The sequence below is a fragment of the Neoarius graeffei genome, chromosome 9 (assembly GCF_027579695.1).
Source record: "Neoarius graeffei isolate fNeoGra1 chromosome 9, fNeoGra1.pri, whole genome shotgun sequence".
NCBI classification, from domain to species: Eukaryota; Metazoa; Chordata; class Actinopteri; order Siluriformes; family Ariidae; genus Neoarius; species Neoarius graeffei.
In genome coordinates, this window is record NC_083577.1 from 53334782 (window position 1) to 53355731 (window position 20950).

The window sequence follows — 20950 nt, forward strand, 5'->3', positions numbered from 1 at the left end:
TGGCCAACCCCATGCCTCCACTCTCTGCTCGAAGAGCGCGAGGAAGGCTTCTGGGTCGTCGTGCGGACCCATCTTTGTTAGGGTGAGGTGGGGAGGGTCCACTCCAGTGGCAGTCGTGGGCCCCGCCGACGCGAGCAGGTGCCGGAACGCCTGGCGGTCCTCCTGTTGGGCCAGAACCAAGGCTTCGAACCGTTGTTCTTGCTCCTTTCGGAGGGCAACCAGTGCTTGGTGCTGGTTCTGCTGGGCTGTGGCAAGGGCATGGATCAGGTCCTTAAATGGCGTGGACTCCATGGGGCTGTTCCTTTCTGCACTCTTCCCGGGTTTCGGCACCACTGTAGCGAGACTCTGATGTGGGTAGAGCACAGAAGCATGGCAGGCGGTTGTTTGCGACTTGCATTTCCTTTATTGCTGCTTTTCAGCACACAACTCAGACTCTCTCTCACAGACACATACATACACACACAGGCTAGTAGCAAGCCCTCGGCGCCGACCTCCTCTTCTCACTCTCCTTTTATAGGGCGTGGTCACTGGAGGAGACATACAAACACACGTTAATTGACAACAGGTGTAGTGACATGACCACTCACCTTCCCTGACTCCGCCCTCCATTCACAGACCGACGCTTGGCCACACCCCCGCTGCCACAGTTGACCTGTACCTGTCCAGAGACAGGAAACGGGCAGGTAGCATCTCTGCAGACCCATCATACCCTGGTCACAAATTGTTTAAACTTCTCCCCTCTGGGAGACGCTACAGAACACTGTACGCAAAAACAACCAGACACAAGAACAGTTTTTTCCCTCAGGCTGTCTCTGTGATGAACAGCTAAAACCGGACTCAAATATCAGTAACATCAACTGTGAAATACCTGCACACTCATACCGTCATTCTGCGCACACTGTATATTTATATTTACTAAGTCATCCTTGCACTATGCACCATTTTGCACAAAAAGATTTAAAAATATATATACCCTTGTCTGTACATATATTTACCCTTCTACATGTACATAACTTTTTTTGTTTTGTTTTTGTCTACACTTTTTATCTGTTTGTACTAAGAGAGCTACCGGTAAGTGAAACCGGATTCAAATTCCTCGTGTGTTCACATACCTGGCAATAAAGGTGATTCTGATTCTCATCTCATCTCATCATCTCTAGCCACTTTATCCTGTTCTACAGGGTCGCAGGCAAGCTGGAGCCTATCCCAGCTGACTACGGGCAAAAGGCAGGGTACACCCTGGACAAGTCACCAAGTCATCACAGGGCTGACACATAGACACAGACAACCATTCACACCTACGGTCAATTTAGAGTCACCAGTTAACCTAACCTGCATGTCTTTGGACTGTGGGGGAAACCGGAGCACCCGGAGGAAACCCATGCGGACAACATGCAAACTCCGCACAGAAAGGACCTCGCCGGCCACGGGGCTCAAACCCAGACCTTCTTGCTGTGAGGCGACAGCACTAACCACTACACCACCGTGCCACCCCGTGATTCTGATATTGCAAAATTAGCTAGTTAGCAAGAAGAAAAAAAAAATTCCATCTCATGATGCTGAATAATTAGTAGAACTTATAGTTCTAGCCAGGCTCTTTAATAATACCAAGTAGAAACTAAATATTAATAAAAATGGCACACAACTACAGAAAATCTCAAAAAGTTAAATTTCCATTTTGCAAGCTGAGCAACAATCCCTAAAAAAAAAAAGAAAGCTGTCACCAGTGAGAATCTGTTAGCAATGTTATTTACATTGTCTCTGAGAAACCGAGGCTGTTCAGAGGCATTCAATGATCACTGAGCTGTGGATTTTTTTAGCAATTAACATTGTGAAATGATTATAAAATATTATATTTTATGTACAACTGTATACAATAAAATGAAAACAAAATGCCAAGTCAATGTCATTATCAGACTACGGATTAACTGCTGTTCAGCTAAATCAAGTAGCTCATGCAGTAAAATATTGACACTGAGTTTGTGTGGAGCAGATCAGTCTCCATGTATTGTGTTGAATGTTGTGAACAAATTCACAGGCTGTGTTCAGTTTAAAACTACACGCAACTATGTGTAAAAAATAAATAATAAATAAAAAATAAGGCTGAATTCTTCCAACACAATTTTATTAAATAGTGACACAAAATGTGTAAACTAGAGTGCTACACATAATTTGTGTAATTTTTCTACACATTCCTTCAGTGCAATATATGATGTGTATCACACTGATGATATTATTAGAAATTTATCAAACTTTAATAAACCCAGTATGTGGATGATGCTTGTCAGGGTGACCTTGAGTCTGAATACCAGAATCATAGCTAAGATCTGTGCATCTCCTGGCATTAAGGAAATAGGTCTATAGCAGGCAATAACTCAATATCAGGAGGGATCATCTTCTTTATCCTTCCTAAAAATGAGTGTTATATTGGATGATATAAGTAAGGGCTATTTGGCTGTTATAGGTCAAAGAAGTGCTCTGTAATTCAACTTGAAAAAATTCCCTATGGTTTATGAGACAAAATACATAATTCTTTTCAATGTTGGAAAATAGTTGTTGACCAAATAAATATGCCATATTCAAAAATATTATTCGCATAGTGGTAGAGATAAGAGGTATTCCAGATCATGTTCAGTGAATACCCTCAATACTGATGTCCCCACTAGATCACTGAGTGACATTGTCTATACTATTATTAAGCAGAATGTAATTGAGTGTCAAAGGGGACTGACTTAGTGCAAAGAAACATAGGGCCATAAAGTCTTCAAGTATTAGGCTATATTTGCCACAAATTTCTTTCGGGCTGGTAATTTAACATTCCATACTTATTTTAGATTGCCCAAACCTACTGTCACAGAATTGGTGGTGTAAAGAAGCTGGAGCAGACAACAGTGTGTAGGATACAAGTCCACTGGATGTTTATTTACCAAGTGTGTTCCTTCGTGGATAACAGGCAATATATAAATCAACACCTGGGGTCGCCACCTAGTGGCGTCTTCCAACTGTGGCCTATCTGATTTGAAGTGATAGTGTCACAACTCTACATCCCCTTTCTTTCAGATCAGCACAACACAAAACACTGCACACAAAAGTTTAAAACATGTGACAACTACACTGCACACAAAAGTTTAAAACATATGTAACAACTACTGGACAAAAAGACTTAATAATGACTCAGTGCCTACTGATAATTAATGCCTATCAGCATAACATGATAAGGCACTAACAATAACATAGGTTCAGCAACAGCAATTATGCAGAATCTGCACACATGGAATCACAATGTTCAGGATACGGGTGGGTTATTCAGTGACATAGTCCTGATCGCTGGCTGGGTTGGCTGAGTCTTCCTGCACGTGTCACTACTGGTTGCCTGCCAGATGAATCACCCGTAGAGACCACCTGAGTGGCACGGGGCGGTGTAGGTGGTGGTGCATCATTGTGGTCAGTGTTGGGGTCAGATGGTGCTGAAAAGGGCATTAGTGGCATGTCTTCTTCTGTGATGGTTTGTGTTGGTTCATCAACACAAAGGAGATGTCTTCTGTTCCTGATGTATGTGGCACCTTGTGATGTTATTGTGTAGCTGTTAGGTTGCAGAGCCGGGCCCTGCACTTTTGCTACCCAGTCAAAACCACATGCAGTCTGCACCCTGACTGTTTGACCTGTGTTTAATGCAGGGAGGTGCTGGGCAGTGCGGTCATAATATGCTTTCCCCCTCATTCTGTGTTTTCTGATGGTGGCAGTGACATTTGTTTGGACGGCTGGCTGCAACATTGCTTTAGTCGCTGGCAAGAAAGTTCTGGTCCTCCTTGATAGTAGACACTGAGCAGGAGATGGAAGTCCAGCACGGGGAATGTTGCGAGCATGCAGGAGGGCTGCTTGAATGTCTGTGCGATCACGATAGCACTTCTCCAGAAGGTGCTTTGCTGATCGGACTGCTCACTCAGCAAGGCTGTTGGATTGAGGGTAATGTGGACTACTACGGATGTGTTTAAAGTCCCAAGCATGTGCAAAGTCTACAAAGTCCTTACCCATGAACTGAGTCCCATTATCAGTCATGAGAGTGTGAGGGACTCCATGTGTTGCGAAGTGTCGCTTTAATTTCGCAATCACTGTGGTGCTTTTCAAGTTTGGCAGGTAGTCTAGCTCAAACCACCCTGAGTAAGAGTCCACCAGTACTAAGTGCATTTTATCTTGCCATTCAAATATGTCAGCTGCAGTGAACGACCACGGCAACTCAGGAATATCGTGGAGGAGCAGGGGTTCCTTTGTGTGGTGGGGTGTCAGAGCGTTGCAGGCAGTGCAGTGAGATGCCTCCCTCTCAATGTCTACATACACTGAGGGCCAATACATTGTCTCTCTGGCCCTGCGTTTAGTAGCTTCAACTCCAGGGTGGCCCTGGTGCAGCTGTGTGACGTAAAACCTCTGTAACAATGCAGGTATGATGAGTCTTTGTCCATGCAGTATAAGCCCACTGTCAACAGTCAGCTCTTCTTTCATAGAAAAGAAGGGACGCAGTGCATGAGGCACTTCCTTGCATGTCTTTGGCCAACCCTGCATGATGATATCAGAGAGCTGTTGGCAGATGAGATCATTCTTCACAGCATCCCTGAGTTCATCTATGCAACGAGAGGAGAGAACCTGAACGGTCATAACCTCCAAGAGATCATCAGTAAGTGGGGGCTCAGTCACAGGCAAGTGTGCACGTGATAAGGCATCCGCAACATACAGTTCTTTCCCACATTTGTATATCACATCAAGGTTGTAGCGATGTAGTTTCAACATCATACCTTGCAGGCGAGGTGACGCAGTGTGTAGAGGTTTCCTCAGAATGGTTATTAATGGTTGATGGTCTGTTTCAGCCATGACAGGGCGGCCATAGATGAAATCATGGAACTTCTTAGTCGCAAACACCAGTGCCAACATCTCTTTCAATCTGAGCGTACCTGGACTCAGTCAGAGTTAAAGCTCGTGATGCAAACGCCACAGGCCTCCCTTGTTGGAGGCACACTGCACCTAGCCCATGTTGTGAAGCGTCCGCTGATATGACCACTGGCCTTGAGGCATCAAAAAACTGCAGGACCGGTGGGTTTGTTACAGCTTGTTTCAGCTTATTGAATGCTGCATCATGTGCTTCATGCCAATTCCATTCAACATCCTGGTGTATCAGCTGTCTCAAAGGGCCAATGAATTCACTGTACTGAGGGATGAACTTTGAGAGATAATTTGTCATGCCTAGGAACTGCTGTACAGCATGCTTATCCTGTGGTTTCGCCATGTCACAGACCGCTTTGGTTTTCTTGGGGTCTGGCTTAACACCGTCAGCAGTTAGTAGATGGCCCACATATTGGACAGAGCTGACTCTGAATTTACATTTATCTGGGTTTAGTTTTAAGTTGATGGCATGGATTCTGTTCAAGACTTGTTTCAGGTGATCATCATGTTCTTGTAGTGTACGCCCCCAGATCAGAATGTCATCCACCACAATCTCACAAGGCTGTCCAGCAAATAGTTGTTCCATTACATTTTGAAAAACTTTGTTGCCTGTACAGATGCCATATAGCATTCTGAGGAACCTGTATCGACCATAAGGTGACATAAACGTTGTGAGTGTTGAGGAGGCATCATCGAGGGGGATTTGCCAAAACCCACATTTTGCATACAGGATGCTGAAAACCTTAGCACCCGGCATGTCTGCAATGATCTGATCAATTGATTTCTGAGGGTGACATGGTCTGATCAGGGCCTTGTTAAGGTGCACTGGGTCAGTGCAAATTCAAACAGTTCTGTCTTTTTTTGTGGCTGCAACCATGGCCGACACCCATTCTGTGGCATCATTTTCTGGTGTTATGACACCCAGGGCAGTCATCCGATCTAGCTCTGCTTTGACCTTTTCTTTCATGGCAATTGGAACTTTGCGTGGTGCGCATACTGTGGGAACAACAGTGTGAGCCAGTCTCATATGATAGAGTATGGGTAGTTTACCTATTGAATTGGTGTCAAAAAGGTCTTGGTATTCACGCAACTCTAATGCGTCTTGTTGTAAAGTATGGACATCAGGTCTGAGATGTATGAGTCCCATGTTAACACTATCTTGTAGCCCCAATAGTGGCTTCACATCTCTGTTAACAATATGAAATTTGAACTGACCCTGCATGCAGTTCAAAATTGCTGTTCCCTCTGTGTTTATTGTTTCACCACCATATGCGACTAGGTTAACTCTCTCTGCTGTGTTTACAGAAACTGTATGGTCAATATCATGCAGAATGTGTTTGGCCAGCACATTACATTTGGCACTAGTGTCTACTTTAACTTTCAATTGGCCAAGTCCATTTTTTAGTTTCACCGTGGTGAAGATTTCTCCCTTGTTGGTGGGTAAGTGAACAGTGTCACAATAAAAAGTATCGCCAGAAACCCTATCCATTTCGGTGGTCAGCTCATTTACCCTGCCTGTCACTCATTTCCGGATCTGATATGTGGCCTTCGATCGCGCTGCAGACTGTAGGCCTAATGGTATTGAGCAGCAGCATTTGGCAAAATGGTTAAGTTTACCACAATTATTGCATTGTTTGTTAAATGCGTAACATTTACTGCGCTCAGGGGAGTGTTGGCCGTTGCAGCTGCCACAACTGGGCTTTAGAATTGCACACACTTCAGCGTCTTTTTTAAGCACCCTTGAGCTTTTCTCAGACTATTCATGAAGCATACACATGCTAACTGCCAATTCCAGGGTGAGATTCTTCTCACGTAATAGTTGCTTGCGAATGTAATCACCTTTCTATGCCACAAACGATTCAATCCCTGATTAACTCATCACAGAGTATACCAAAGTCACACTTCTTAAGCTAGGCATACACTGTGCGATTTTTTTCAATCGCGGTATTCAGCTGCTGCTCACACTGTACGAGTGAATCGCAGGAGTAAACAGCACGTAGCTTACGATTCCTGTTCTCACACTATATGATCCGATGCTCGGATGCGATCTGACTGCTCACGCTGTACTTCCATACATGACTCGTCGGATTCTTGTATCTGGAACTGCAACGTGAAAAAGAAGAAGAGGAGACCGGAAGTCTCCGTTTTCTCTTCCGTATCTGTGTTCGCGCATGTGTAGTGTGACAGGTTGAGGTAAATCGGCTCGTGACACTGCTTCAACAGTCCGTGCGTTTACATGCACATCCAAATCAAGCTACTGTCTGTAATCGAGCTAAGGGTCCCAGCAGGGGTGCCAGAGAAATCCAATCCTACATGCACACAAGGAAATCGAGCTATTGTGTGAGGTACATTGTGCACCCGAGCCACAGGTGGCGCTACATGCCCCATCGTGTTGGTACACTTCCAGTTGTCGTCATGAAGAAGAGCTATTCAAGAGTATAAACAAAGTTATCAGTTCCGTGTTCACAAGAAGAACGACGACAAGGACAGCAACCAGGGCTTAATTTGAGCCGGAACATGATGGAACAAGATCTGTAACCTCCGTTGTCGGATCCGGCAGCTATTTTCATTTCATTCGGTGTTCCGGCAACTATTTAAATGGATCAGATCACCTCCGTGACCATCACAAAAGGAAAAAATCAAACAATAAATTAAATAAGTAAATAAAAATTTTAGTGTTCGGTTTTGATTTTGAGATCTGTTGTTGATTTCTCTCCTATGACATCCACAAAATCTATGCGAAAGGGGAAGAGGGAGGGACATGGGGTGTATACTTCCGCTCAATAGAACACCGGGTTTTTTGTAGCCATTAGCTTGCACTGTGGAAAAAATGGCAAAAAAACAAGAAAGCTTACTCAAATTTTTAAAATGAATTCTCCAAATTGTTTTGTAAACCCTTTATTTCTTAACTATTACTTGAATTGATTGCACTTATGTTTGCTGGCACTGCTTTTAAATTATTCTTTTTTGGGGGGCTTTTTCCACCTTTATTGGATAGGACAGTGTAGAGACAGGAAATGAGCAGGAGAAAAACAGGGAGGGCTTGGAAAATGACCGCAGGTTGGAATCGAACCTGGGTCCCCAGATTTATGGTATGGCGCCTTATCCACCTGAGCCACAAAGTCCCACGGGCACTGCTTTTAAATACCCTACTTAAATCCTTAAAATGAGTCATTTAACTCATGTCTTGTGTGATCTGATCTCCAATGGTGAAATAAACCGGTTGTGATATAAGTACAGTCTGTTATTTTAGAAGATAAATTTAATATATAATTCAATATATAGCCTAATAAAAAATATTTTATAACATAATATCACGACATATTACTGTCTGTAATTGTTCGTCACTAAAGCATTTTCTAAGATCATAATGTCTGATTATTATTTTTTTTTTACACACACAATAGGCGTGTTCGTAAAGTTATAGTAAACCACCCCCGCCTTTTTTTTTTTTTTTGAGTCACCGGACCCACCCACCTCCTGTGTTCCGGGACCTCCCACTTCACAAATTAAGCACTGACAGCAACATCAAGATATATATATATATATATATATATATATATATATATATATATATATATATAATTTTTTTTTTTTTTAATTTTTTTTTTCAACTCCTTAAGCTGAATGAGCATGAACTCTATCTCCTCATTGCTCCAGAAGTGCACGTTTCTACTACTGTTGTCATGCCGACCGAGGCTGTTGTGTTTCCCGCTTGTGGTCTTGTCACTCGTCACTTCCGGAAGGGACAGTGCTGAAGTAAGTAGCTCGACTACGTAGCTCGATAGGGTTTACATGCACTAAGTAGCTCGGCTACAATCACATAATCTAGGTCGCGTAGCTCGATTACGAGAAATCCAGTTCGGTTCGATTTCAGCCGAGCTAAGGTGTTTCCATGGCATTTAGAACTTCGATTTCAGTCGAACTACGGCAGAAATTCGATTTTCTCTATGTGCATGTAAACGCACTCACTCAGTGTGTTTACATGCACATAGAGAGAATCGAATTTCTGCCATTGCTCGACTGAAATCGAAGTTCAAAATGCCATGTATACACCTTAATGCGGCTGAAATTGAACCGAACTTGATTTCTCGGAATCGAGCTACACGACCTAGATTATGCGATTTCTGCCGAGCTACTTAGTGCATGTATACCCTATTGAGCTACGTATTCAAGCTACTTACTTCAGCACTGCCCCTTCCGGAAGTGACGAGTGACGAGACCACAAGCGGGAAACACAACAGCCTCAGTCGGCATGACAACGGCATGAATCTTTTCTTTTTATGGCATTGTTTGCACTGTTAAAATTTAGCTCACTTACTATATCACCAAATACATCTGTACAGCTGTTGCATAGCTGTGAATTGTGTACATAAACAAGTCACTGTATTTGTGTGTGTGTGTGTGTATATATATATATATATATATATATATATATATATATATATATATAATATATATATATATATATATATATACATATATGTGTGTGTGTATATGTCCAACATCTGAAGAATGTCAATAAAAACAAAACAATTGAACTTTTTGTGTGTTTATTAAGACATAAGTTAAATTGTAAGCAAAAAATGGACTTTAGAAAAATATACAATTGTGCAAAATAAGTTGTCTTACAAAACAGCGGTCTGCAAGGACAGTTTGTAGCCATACAGTCTGTTAGAGCAAGCCTAACAGCTTGAGCACGGAACTTGTGAACACAGAACTGCCAGTGTTGCCAGATTGGGCGGTTTTAAGTGCATTTTGGCGAATTTGAACATGTTTTGGGCTGGAAAACGTCAGTAGTATCTGGCAACACTGCTGATAACTTTGTTTATACTCTTGAATAGCTCTTCTTCATGATGACAATCGGAAGTGTACCAACACGATGGGGCGTGTAGCGCCACCTGTGGCTCGGGTGCACAATGCACCTCACACAATAGCTCGATTTCATCGTGTGCATGTAGGATTGGATTTCTCTGGCACCCTGCTGGGACCTTCAGCTCGATTACCGACAGCAGCTCGATTTGGATGTGCATGTAAACGTAGTCACTGTGATAGCCTCACGATGGGCGACCAGGATTTCAAACAGGTTTGATTTTCATCCGATTGATCGGGAGGAGGTCGTGAGGTGTTAATCGCTTGTCGTTACCCCATGTATACTACACGATCCGAGATGCACGACTGAGCCAAAACTCAGCCCGATCTCCAAAATAGTCGCACGAGTGAAAATCGTGTCAAAATCGGGCCAAAAATCGCACAGTGTATGCCCAGCATTAGCTAATATTTTCAAAGTAGAGACGTAAGTCTGAACTGACTCACCGGGTTTTTGGCTAGCAGCATTAAAAGCATGCCTGTCCATGATGACATTTTTTGCTGGCAAGCACAAATCTGCAAACTTTTTCAGCAATACCTCCGGATCTTCATGACTTTCCTCTTCTCCAAAGATAAATGATTCCGATTTTTCAACAGCCTCAGGGCCAGCGAGGTTCAGTAGCATGTAAGCTTGCACTTTCTTGGATTTGTCTGCCAGTCCCACGTTGCAATATATCCTCCATTCCTTTTCAAACTTTCGCCAGTTGTCATCAAAAACCAAGGGGTCAATACGACGCAGTCCTTGAGCCATATCTGCGCACTTCTGACACCATGTAAAGAAGCTGGAGCAAACCACAGTGTAGGATACAAGTCCATTGGATGTTTATTTACCTAGTGTGTTCCTTCATGGATAACAGGCAATATATAAATCAACACCTGGGGTCACCACCTAGTGGCGTCTTCCAATTGTGGCCTATCTGATTTAAAGTGATAGTGTCACAACTCTACAGGTAGAAAAATACATTAACATTAAAAACAATGTAATCAGTTAACCAAAACCAGTGACTCTCCTGATTTGTTATCCTTTATCATTTATCCTCAATATTACATTAATAATAAAATAAAGATCGATATAAAAAGGGCATATTCTTATATATATATACAGCAACATCGAGAATCTCAGCATATTATAAAGAGTAGATATTTGTCCTACTTATTTTATTGTATGGTATTTGTCATGCTCATAAAGATTGATTCATATTTAATAACATTAACAAAAATAATATTTCAGAGTTCCATATCGAGAGACTAAGACTCTGCTTTCTGAGACAGTATGATCTGTGTACAGTACCAGTCAAAAGTTTGGACGCACCTTCTAATTTAATGTTTTACTTTATTTTTATTCATTAAAAGACACTTCATATTTAAAGCAATGATGGACTTTCATTTCTCTTTACTTAGTTAAGTGGTTTTTGATATAATATGGGTTACTACAGTTGTAGAATAGGGCTATTTACTCTCTATATTATTTACTAATAATAAAATGTTTATGTAATATGTTTGATGATCTCGAATTAAGAAATTGCACTGATTAACTTTTGATGAGGCACCTGTTAATTGAAAAGAATTCCATTCGAGGTGACTACCTCATGGAGCTGGTTAAGATAATGGCAATAGTGTGTAAAGCGTCAAGGTAAATGCTGACTATTTTGAAGAATCCAAAATAGGAAACATATTTTGTTTTTTAATGCTTTTTTTGTTTACTACATAATTCCATATATGTCCAATGTGTTATTTCCTAGTTTTGATGTGAGGAAAACATGAGTATTTGTATTTGATGTCTTCAGTATTATGTTGAAAATAGTAAAAATACAGAAAACTTATGGATGAGTACGTGTCCAAACTTTTGACTGGCACTGTGTATATACAGTGCCCTCTATGATTATTGGCACCCTTTGTAAAGATTAGTTTTTTAAAAATAATTAAAAAAAAAATAAAGGGGGGGGGGGAGATAGAAAAAATCCACCTTTTGGCAAAGTCGCTTTCTTCTCGCACTGAAAAAATTAGAAAAATACAACATTTAATTGAAATTTTTTTCAGAGAAAAACAAATCTCTCAAGAGATAAGTAAGATGGTGTTGCTATGGCAATGGGATTGTTTACTAGTATGTGTGTCAGTACTGCATATGCATTTTCTAGCCGAGTGAGATTTAAACTTCATAAAAGTGAAGTCTATGGATTCACGTATTTTGTTGCCAGTATAAATCACATGGTTACAGAACATTTCTGATTAGATTTTTAGAATTAGAAGCCTTTATTTGTCACATATATCTTACAAACCTGGAAGTCGACTGTAGCTGAACTGGTGTACTGTGTTAAATTGTTTGGAGGGAGAATTGGTGACTAGCATACAGGCTTCATCAACCAGCGGTTTCAGTATGGCAGAGTGGCGAAATACAATCGCTTGTATTCAGCTGGAATCTCAGCAACTTCTACTTAAAAAATCCATCAAACATCTTTAAACACGATCAGTAGGTATTTATAATAAAGATTAAATGTACTTAGAACTTGTGTGAAAGGACTTTAGAGTTGTGCTAAATAATTTTAAATTTTGTGTTGAAAGACTTGTCTGAAAATACTTTTGTGCTAAATGATTGTAAACTGACACGCCTTTTCATTCATAGGTTGTTCTGTATTTTGATTATTTTCTATACAATACTCAAAACATCAAAGACGTACTGATTTCAATACTCCCCTCCCCCCATTTTTCAGGTCAGCTTTATCTTTAGGTGCCAGAATTTCCTGTTATACCACTAGCTTGCTTCTAGCCATATTCTCCATCTATAGTTAACAATTCATGTATAATCTGTTACATATTTCAACAAGATACAGTACTGGATGTGTGGAGCCACTTTGAGCAGGGCAGAATTAGTCTTCGACTTCTATGAGTTGAATGTTGTTGCTTTGCAACACTAATGAAAATTGTTAGGATCATTACTAACAATTTGTTTTTGAACTCTGTTGAAACAGGCTTAGTAATATGCCAATAGGGCCAGCCTGAACAGGCACCTACCACCTGGTAATTACAGTCCCAGTCAGAATAACGACTTGTGATATGTGACAGTAACCATACATGGGTATTTTGTGTGTGTGTGTGTGTGTGTGTGTGTGTGTGTGTGTGTGTGTTCTTCACTAGGGTTGATTTGACTGCTAATCAGGCATTTTTTCCCATCTTCTCCCTCCCTCCTTTCCCTTCTTTTTTTCATATTCTACCTCCATCCCTGCTTCCATGTGCTCTTATTTATAATTCTATTGTGTTGCCTCTTTTCTGGTTCCCTCTAAACAATCCTTCTCTTCTATTCCCACCTAATGCATAATGCATTGCACTCGGGACCACAACACAAATCGCTGGGCTCTTTGTTTTGCTATGAACTGGCACTAAAATCCCTTCTCTTCACTCCTATATACTCCTTCCTTAACAATAAATAAAAACACTTATTGATTGCAATGCTTCCTTTTCCACTTATGCCAAACCTCTTTTAAATAAATCCTGTTTTGAGCTGCCCATCTACCTTGATTTCAATATGTATTTTGCTCAAATCTTTCTTTATTACACCATGTGTCTGGTGTCTTCCCTTCCCTTCCTCTTATCTGTTTATCTATCTGAATAATGATTTTTGCTGTAACTCTTTTAATCCCTCATCTCGTACTGGCATCTGCTACCTCCTCTCCCTTTTTTCCAAACTGATTCCTCCATCCCATTGCAGATCAGTGTTGTAAGCCTCCTCCAACTGGACATGGAAATCCCACACTTCACTCTGCTCGAACAGTGACACTCATCGGAGCTGCACTGTCACTCACTCTGTATTTGTGTCTCTGTTGATGTCATCCCATCTTCACTCTGCCACTGGGGAACAGACTCAAAGACTGAGCCAGGGACTTACCTCCAGTTTTTCCACAAATGAGTCTAGCCTCTTGGGGAGATTACTGATTCTTAGCAATGCCAGCTGATTGCACCAGTGCACGTGATAGCACTGACCTGCAGCCACTCTTAGTTGATGGCTAATGTTTCATTCCCATTTCTGTGCTTCAGCATTATGGACCATTCTGTATACTGAACAGTCCTCTGTTGCATTGAAACAGACCACATTGTTCGCACTGTTTCTGTGAGTGTGGTAATCGCTTTAACATTAGACTATAAATCCAGTGTGAAATTTTTTATTAAATCTGAGCACTTGTATGTTCTTCATACACAAAGAGATACAGAGACATAAAGGTCCAGTCATGGCTTAGTTTGTATAGATTTTATCACTGGGTAAAATATGGGTCATTCTATCACTGGAGTGACGACATTTAATCCTGCAGATTCACATATTTCTGTACCACTCAGTACACAATGAATAATGTCAAATAGGATTTCATGCACATCATACATGAATGAACTGGCCCTTACTGAGTTTTATATAAACCAGGATCTGTCCCTTTTATATGATCACAAGAGTAACACCACAATTATGGTGTACAAATTCCTTTTCATTTTCTGCACATAGCATTAGCGTTAGGAGAATAGTGTGCTTTGCTGATGAAAAATATAAAAGCAATTGAAACTTCCTGTTTTGCATGGATGAGGAGATGGTTTAATTTTATTGCATCGCTAAACAGTGCATTTTAATGGTGTGAGAACAAGAGAATAAGCTAACCATAGTTTCTGACCCAAGTGAAAGTGTAACTAACTGTGCATATGTTTATCTGTGAAGCAGTGAAAATAAATTGGAATGTAACTAGCATTAATGGTTCAATAATAGGTCCTAAAACTCAACAAAATGTAGCTTATTTATTTACATAATAAAGACTGCATTTGGGTTCTGCACTTCCTTTATACAATTTTCCTAATGAATGAACACATTAAGTACAATTTCTGAAAGTATTTTTATGTAAAAATAAAAAAAAAAAGGTCACAAGAAATATTAGTGTCACCATCAAGCTTTTGCAAAATCCAGGGACAGCCACTTAGTGATGAACTGACAAAACATGTATGCACAGCCCTAACAATTTTGCCATGATCTTTACAAAGACAAGTTGCTCAACACTAAAGACTACACTTTTAAATAGATTTTTGAGAAGAAAACACTTAAGCATTACAATTGAGGTTTTTCACCCACGTGACCAAGTCATGTGAGGCTGCCATTTTGGACGTCACGGCTCGAATCAGTTTGAATGCAGAGGGAGAGGTATTTGCAAAAATTGAGGTTAGCAGGCTTGGAGAACGACGTTTACCTGCTTCCACCAGGATTGTTCACTGACGTACGGAAGTACACGAAGCCCTCGTCTTTACCTGACTTCGGCCCACATGATCTGTATACCTATGTCATTAAAAACCCATCGCCATACACAGGTATTGATCTGCAAGCGTATAAGAGTTTGGATGCCTACAAATATTTTTGTGTCAGGCTGGGTAACATGCCTACATCAGCGGGTCGTCCCTGGAGCCGGTGGTCGCCATCTTATTACAGCTAAGGTTTGTTCACATTTTCATTTACTTTTGGTCCTCAGGATAAACAAAATGTTATTAAATGTCATTGAAATAACTTCTTAGTCTGTTGAGACATGGCCCGTTATAAATTTGCTGTTACCAGGCAATGACCAAGAACTGTATTATTAAGGTTGGTATCTGTGTTGTAGCAGTGTACTAGCAGCTAGCTGTTAGCACTAGCTAATGTCAACAACATCGTAGCTAGTATGTTACTGTAGCAATGTTTACGTTTAGTCATTTGGATGACTGTTAAAACCTTTCAGTCTCAAGTTTTTCCTTTACTGTATTTACTAGTTTACTGAGCTAGCGCGCTCGGGCAAGCTGGGAGCTAGCGCGCTCCGGCGCCGGAGCGCGCTAGCTCCCAGCCTGCCCGAGCGCGCTAGCTCAGTAAACTAGTAAATACAGTAAAGGAAAAACTTGAGACTGAAAGGTTTTAACAGTCATCCAAATGACTGAACGTAAACATTGCTACAGTAACATACTAGCTACAATGATGTTGACGTTAGCTAGCTTGACCTTCAAAATGGCGGACACTGGGGCGTCACGTGACCCTGTGACGTCAGGTGAAAAACCACAATAGCTTGTACTGTATCTGTGAGACATTTCTGGACTGTAAATATCTTAAGCATTGATTCTAATCTTACCTACAACTGAACTCAGTGCTTTTCAAGATACATATTCATTTCCAATAACATATTAGAAGCTGAAAATTATCCTTTATACAGTTCAGAAAAAATGGAGATCTCATTTTTGAACCACAGATTATTTAGGTAGCAAAACACTAGAAAATTGCATTGCTTTAATGATACTGACAGAAGCCTTTCAGTCCGAATGACACTTAATTCTTTACAAGAGTGGAATGTTTTTTTGTTGACTGTTCCAACTGGAATTGATTCCAGCAAATGAAATGGGTCTGTTGTTTTATTGTTAGCCATTCCAAATGATCACACTACTTATAAATAAGCTTTTCTTTTTCAGGGAAAGAAACAAACTAAATCAGTCCAACCAGGTTGTATTCAGTCATTCATTTTAAAGCTTGATGCACTCATGAATCACTGGATCTATTAACCATTTTCAAGAGTACAAGTGCCTTTTGCAAGCTTATATTCATCTCATCTCATTATCTCTAGCCGCTTTATCCTGTTCTACAGGGTCACAGGCAAGCTGGAGCCTATCCCAGCTGACTATGGGCGAAAGGCGGGGTACACCCTGGACAAGTCGCCAGGTCATCACAGGGCTGACACATAGACACAGACAACCATTCACACTCACATTCACACCTACGGTCAATTTAGGCTACGTTTACACTAGACCATATCTGTCTCGTTTTCTTCACGGATGCACTGTCCGTTTACATTAAACCGCCTGGAAACGGGAATCCGCCAGCGTCCACGTATTCAATCCAGATCGTGTCAGCTCCGGTGCTGTGTAAACATTTAAAATACGCGGATACGCTGTGCTGAGCTCTAGCTGGTGTCTCATTGGACAACGTCACTGTGACATCCACCTTCCTGATTCGCTGGCGTTGGTCATGTGACGCGACTGCTGAAAAACGGCGCGGACTTCCGCCTTGTATCACCTTTCATTAAAGAGTATAAAGTATGAAAATACTGCAAATACTGATGCAAATACTGCCCATTGTGTAGTTATGATTGTCTTTAGGCTTGCCATCCTTCCACTTGCAAGTAGTAAGTGATATGCGCTGGGATCTCACACACAGCGGTTCAATCCCGAATCGTGGCTTGTGCACTTCACTCGCGCGCTGTGTGAGCTGCGCAGGGCCAGAGTGCGCACCCTCCAGAGGGCACTCACTGTTCAGGGCGGAGTGATTTGGAGCGCAGGATGCCTGCGGAGCTGAGCGTATCCGCGTTGCTGTGTGCACGGCTAACAGTTTTAGTGTAAACGCGAATCGTTTTAAGAACGTTAATCTGATGATCCGCTGATTCGACGTAATGTAAATGTAGCCTTAGAGTCACCAGTTAACCTAACCTGCATGTCTTTGGACTGTGGGGGAAACCGGAGCACCCGGAGGAAATCCACGCGGACACGGGGAGAACATGCAAACTCCACACAGAAAGGCCCTCGCCGGCCACGGGGCTCGAACCCAGACCTTCTTGCTGTGAGGCGACAGCGCTAACCACTACACCACCATGCCGCCCGCAAGCTTATATTGAATTTAAAAAATGATTTCAGAAGACTTTGGTCTTGCAAAGCAACCATTTTTGACATTTTCCTATTGAGTGACTTTAATATCAGATATAATGATGAAAGAATCTATGCTTCAAAATGTAATGCCTGAGTTAAAGAGCAACTCTCAGTTTGTTTTATATTTAGAAAATGTTCCCATTTGCCCATTACTGGCAAATTATAATTTGCCTTAAATCTATCCTGCTATGTAGTACTGTAGAGAATTATATAAATGTTTAAAAGAGAACTTGCCAGATAAATGTTAACTTGAGAAAAGCACAAACTAAAGGATTTGCTTATTTATTAGAAAAGCGATTAAATGGCGCATGAAATATGTATGCTTACTTTAGATGAAATTGTGATAATTGAATAAAAAAGAAGTATTTTCAGATTTGGAACTTATATTTCCATGGAAATCATGTTTTGTTCTGCTTTTAATATGTGCACATGCACAGAGGCTTCTGCACATGGAAGCCTTTGAACCCAACTATTTATCAGGAAAGGTTTGCTGAAAATTTCATTCCCCCCCATGGACTCCAGGTGGTAGCTTATTACTGTTCACATTCATCGGTACAACTTTACATGCACATAATGGTTTCTGAGCCATCAGCCCAGCCTCTAAGCAGAGATATCTTGTCTTTGGATAATGGCCATCCCAGGGGCAATGACTCTGTTAAACCTGTAATGAGTGGAGGGTCACCTCTGCTTGGGGAGCATAATGTCTTAATGGGTTTTGTGGTCTTTAAAGGATCGTTATGGAGCTATGCCTCACTTGTGCCCTCCGCATGGACAGTGCTTGAGCAGAACTCATATTTATGTAATGAGCAGCTTTCTAAATTGCAGGCTGACTTGAGTACCTTCCTTCAGGGGAGGGTAAAGGTAACGGACACAGATTCTGGAGCTTTCTTTAGATTTTAACAGTAACTTTTTATAAATTAGTGCTTAATTTCTTTGCTTGTTCATTATGCCATATGTCACACTGTTAACTACTATAGCTGATATAGTGGATTTACAATCAATTGCAAAAGAAGGGACATTGTTGTGCTTTTTAGTTGAGAGATTTCTGAATTCTTTTCTCTGCTGTTTTGTTTTGGATGGTTTCATTTAGCAGGACTATATCATTGTGCATTATGCAACACCTAATAATCCCTTGTGTTAATCAGAATTAGCAATACACTTACACTACCGTTCAAAAGTTTGGGGTCGCTTTGAAATTTCCTTATTTTTGAAAGAAAAGCACTGTTCTTTTCAATGACGATCGCTTTAAACTAATCAGAAATACACTCTATACATTGCTAATGTGGTAAATGACTATTCTAGCAACAAATGTCTGGTTTTTGGTGCAAGGAGAAAGCCACTGCTCTCCAAAAAGAACATTGCTGCTCGTCTGCAGTTTGTTAAAGATCACATGTACAAGCCAGAAGGCTATTGGAAAAATGTTTTGTGGATGGATAAGACCAAAATAGAACTTTTTGGTTTCAATGAGAAGTGTTATGTTTGGAGAAAGGAAAACACTGCATTGCAGCATAAGAACCATATCCCATCTGTGAAACATGGTGGTGGTAGTATCATGGTTTGGGCCTGTTTTGCTGCATTTGGACCAGGATAATAATAATAATAAATAAAATAATAATAGGTTCAATTTATATAGCGCCTTTCTAAAATCCAAGGACGCGTTACAATTATAGACAGGAAAAAAAAAGTCCACCAAATAGGGGTCAGGATGTAATTCCAGTGGTGTAGCAACCACAGTCCCACCAAAAGGCGCACGAAAACAAGTCCTACACCACCAGCACAGCCACCGCGACACCGCCAGCAACATCACTCGAACACCACGCCATGGATCCACAAAGCGAGCACAGAAGCACCGCCACGCAGAGTGTTGGTATGTCCCAAACCGCCTGCACAGCTGTTGCGACACCACTGAGCAACATCGCCCGGAACATCATGCCAAGCATTAAAGCACAGAGCGCTGGACAACCACGATGTCAAAATGAGCAATGAGCTCACTGCAGTCCACAGCTGGGAGCACAGGCATCACCCACGGCAAACCAAAGCCTGGAGGGAACCGACACCCAAAACTGGGTCCGGAGCTACACCACAACCGGCGGACAAAACACTCAAACATCAAACTACACAAACACACAAAAAAATAAAAAGTAACCATAAAAAAGGAGAGAAAATAAAATAAAAAAGCTCTAGTGAGAAGCGGCAGCCAGAATGCGCACGACGTACTCTCAACCGAAAACAGAAATGGAAAAAAAGGATCTGTGCAAAGGATGGCTTGCCATCATTGATGGAACAATGAATTCTGAATCATACCAGTGAATTCTAAAGGAAAATGTCAGGACATCTGTCCATGAACTGAATCTCAAGAGAAAGTGGGTCATGCAGCAAGACAACGACCCTAAGCACACAAGTCGTTCTACCAAAGAATGGTTAAAGAAGAATAAAGTTAATGTTTTGGAATGGCCAAGTCAAAGTCCTGACCTTAAGGTGGGGTTTACATTAGACCGTATCAGCGGATCATCAGATTAACGTTTTTAAAACGATTAACATGCACACAGCAACGCCAATACACGGATACGCTCGGCTCCGCAGGCATCCTGCGCTCCAAATCACTCCGCCCTGAACAGCGAGTGCCCTCTGGAGGGTGCGCACTCCGGCCCTGCGCAACTCACAGAGTGCGCGAGTGAAGTGCACGAGCAGTAATTCGGGACTGAGCCGCTGTGTGTGTGCTCTCAGTGCATATCGGGTATGCGCGTCACTTACCACTTGCAAGTGGAAGGATGGCAAGCCTAAAGACAATCATAACTACACAATGGGCAGTATTTGCATCAGTATTTGCAGTATTTTCATACTTTTATACTCTTTAATGAAAGGTGATACAAGGCGGAAGTCCGCGCCGTTTTTCAGCAGTCGCGTCACATGACCAACGCCAGCGAATCAGGAAGGTGGATGTCACAGTGACGTTGTCCAATGACGACGCCAGCTAGAGCTCAGCACAGCGTATCCGCGTATCTCAATGTTTACACAGCACCGGACCAGATACGATCTAGATTGAATACGTGGACGCTGGCGGATTCCCGTTTCCCGGCGTTTCCAGGCGGTTTAATATAAACAGACAGTGCATCCGTGAAGAAAACGAGACAGATACGGTCTAATGTAAACTTGGCCTAATTCAATCGAAATGTTGTGGAAGGACCTGAAGCGAGCAGTTCATGTGAGGAAACCCACCAACATCCCAGAGTTGAAGCTGTTCTGTCCAGAGGAATGGGATAAAATTCCTCCAAGCCAGAACTGATCAACAGTTACCAGAAACGTTTAATTGCAGTTATTGCTGCACAAGAGGGTCACACCAGACACTGAAAGCAAAGATTCACATACTTTTGCCACTTACAGATATGTAATATTGGATCATTTTCTTCAATAAATAAATGACCAAATATAATATGTTTGTCTCATTTGTTTAACTGGGTTCTCTTTA

General features: G+C 41.5%; 1 protein-coding gene across 2 annotated transcripts in view; it reads left to right on the forward strand.

The window, feature by feature from the left end:
• Positions 1-14565, forward strand: part of ncam2 (neural cell adhesion molecule 2) — a 401438-nt gene extending 386873 nt beyond the window's left edge. Inside the window, exon 16 of one of the 2 annotated variants that reach the window (XM_060929766.1) lies at positions 13511-14565. In XM_060929766.1, coding sequence (XP_060785749.1) covers positions 13511-13626 — 116 coding nt within the window. In that variant the 3' untranslated portion in view covers positions 13627-14565. Of the gene's footprint in view, positions 1-12939; positions 13021-13510 lie in introns of those variants that run through there. The other variant, XM_060929767.1, reaches the window with a different exon arrangement.
• The last annotated feature ends 6385 nt before the right edge of the window (positions 14566-20950 follow it).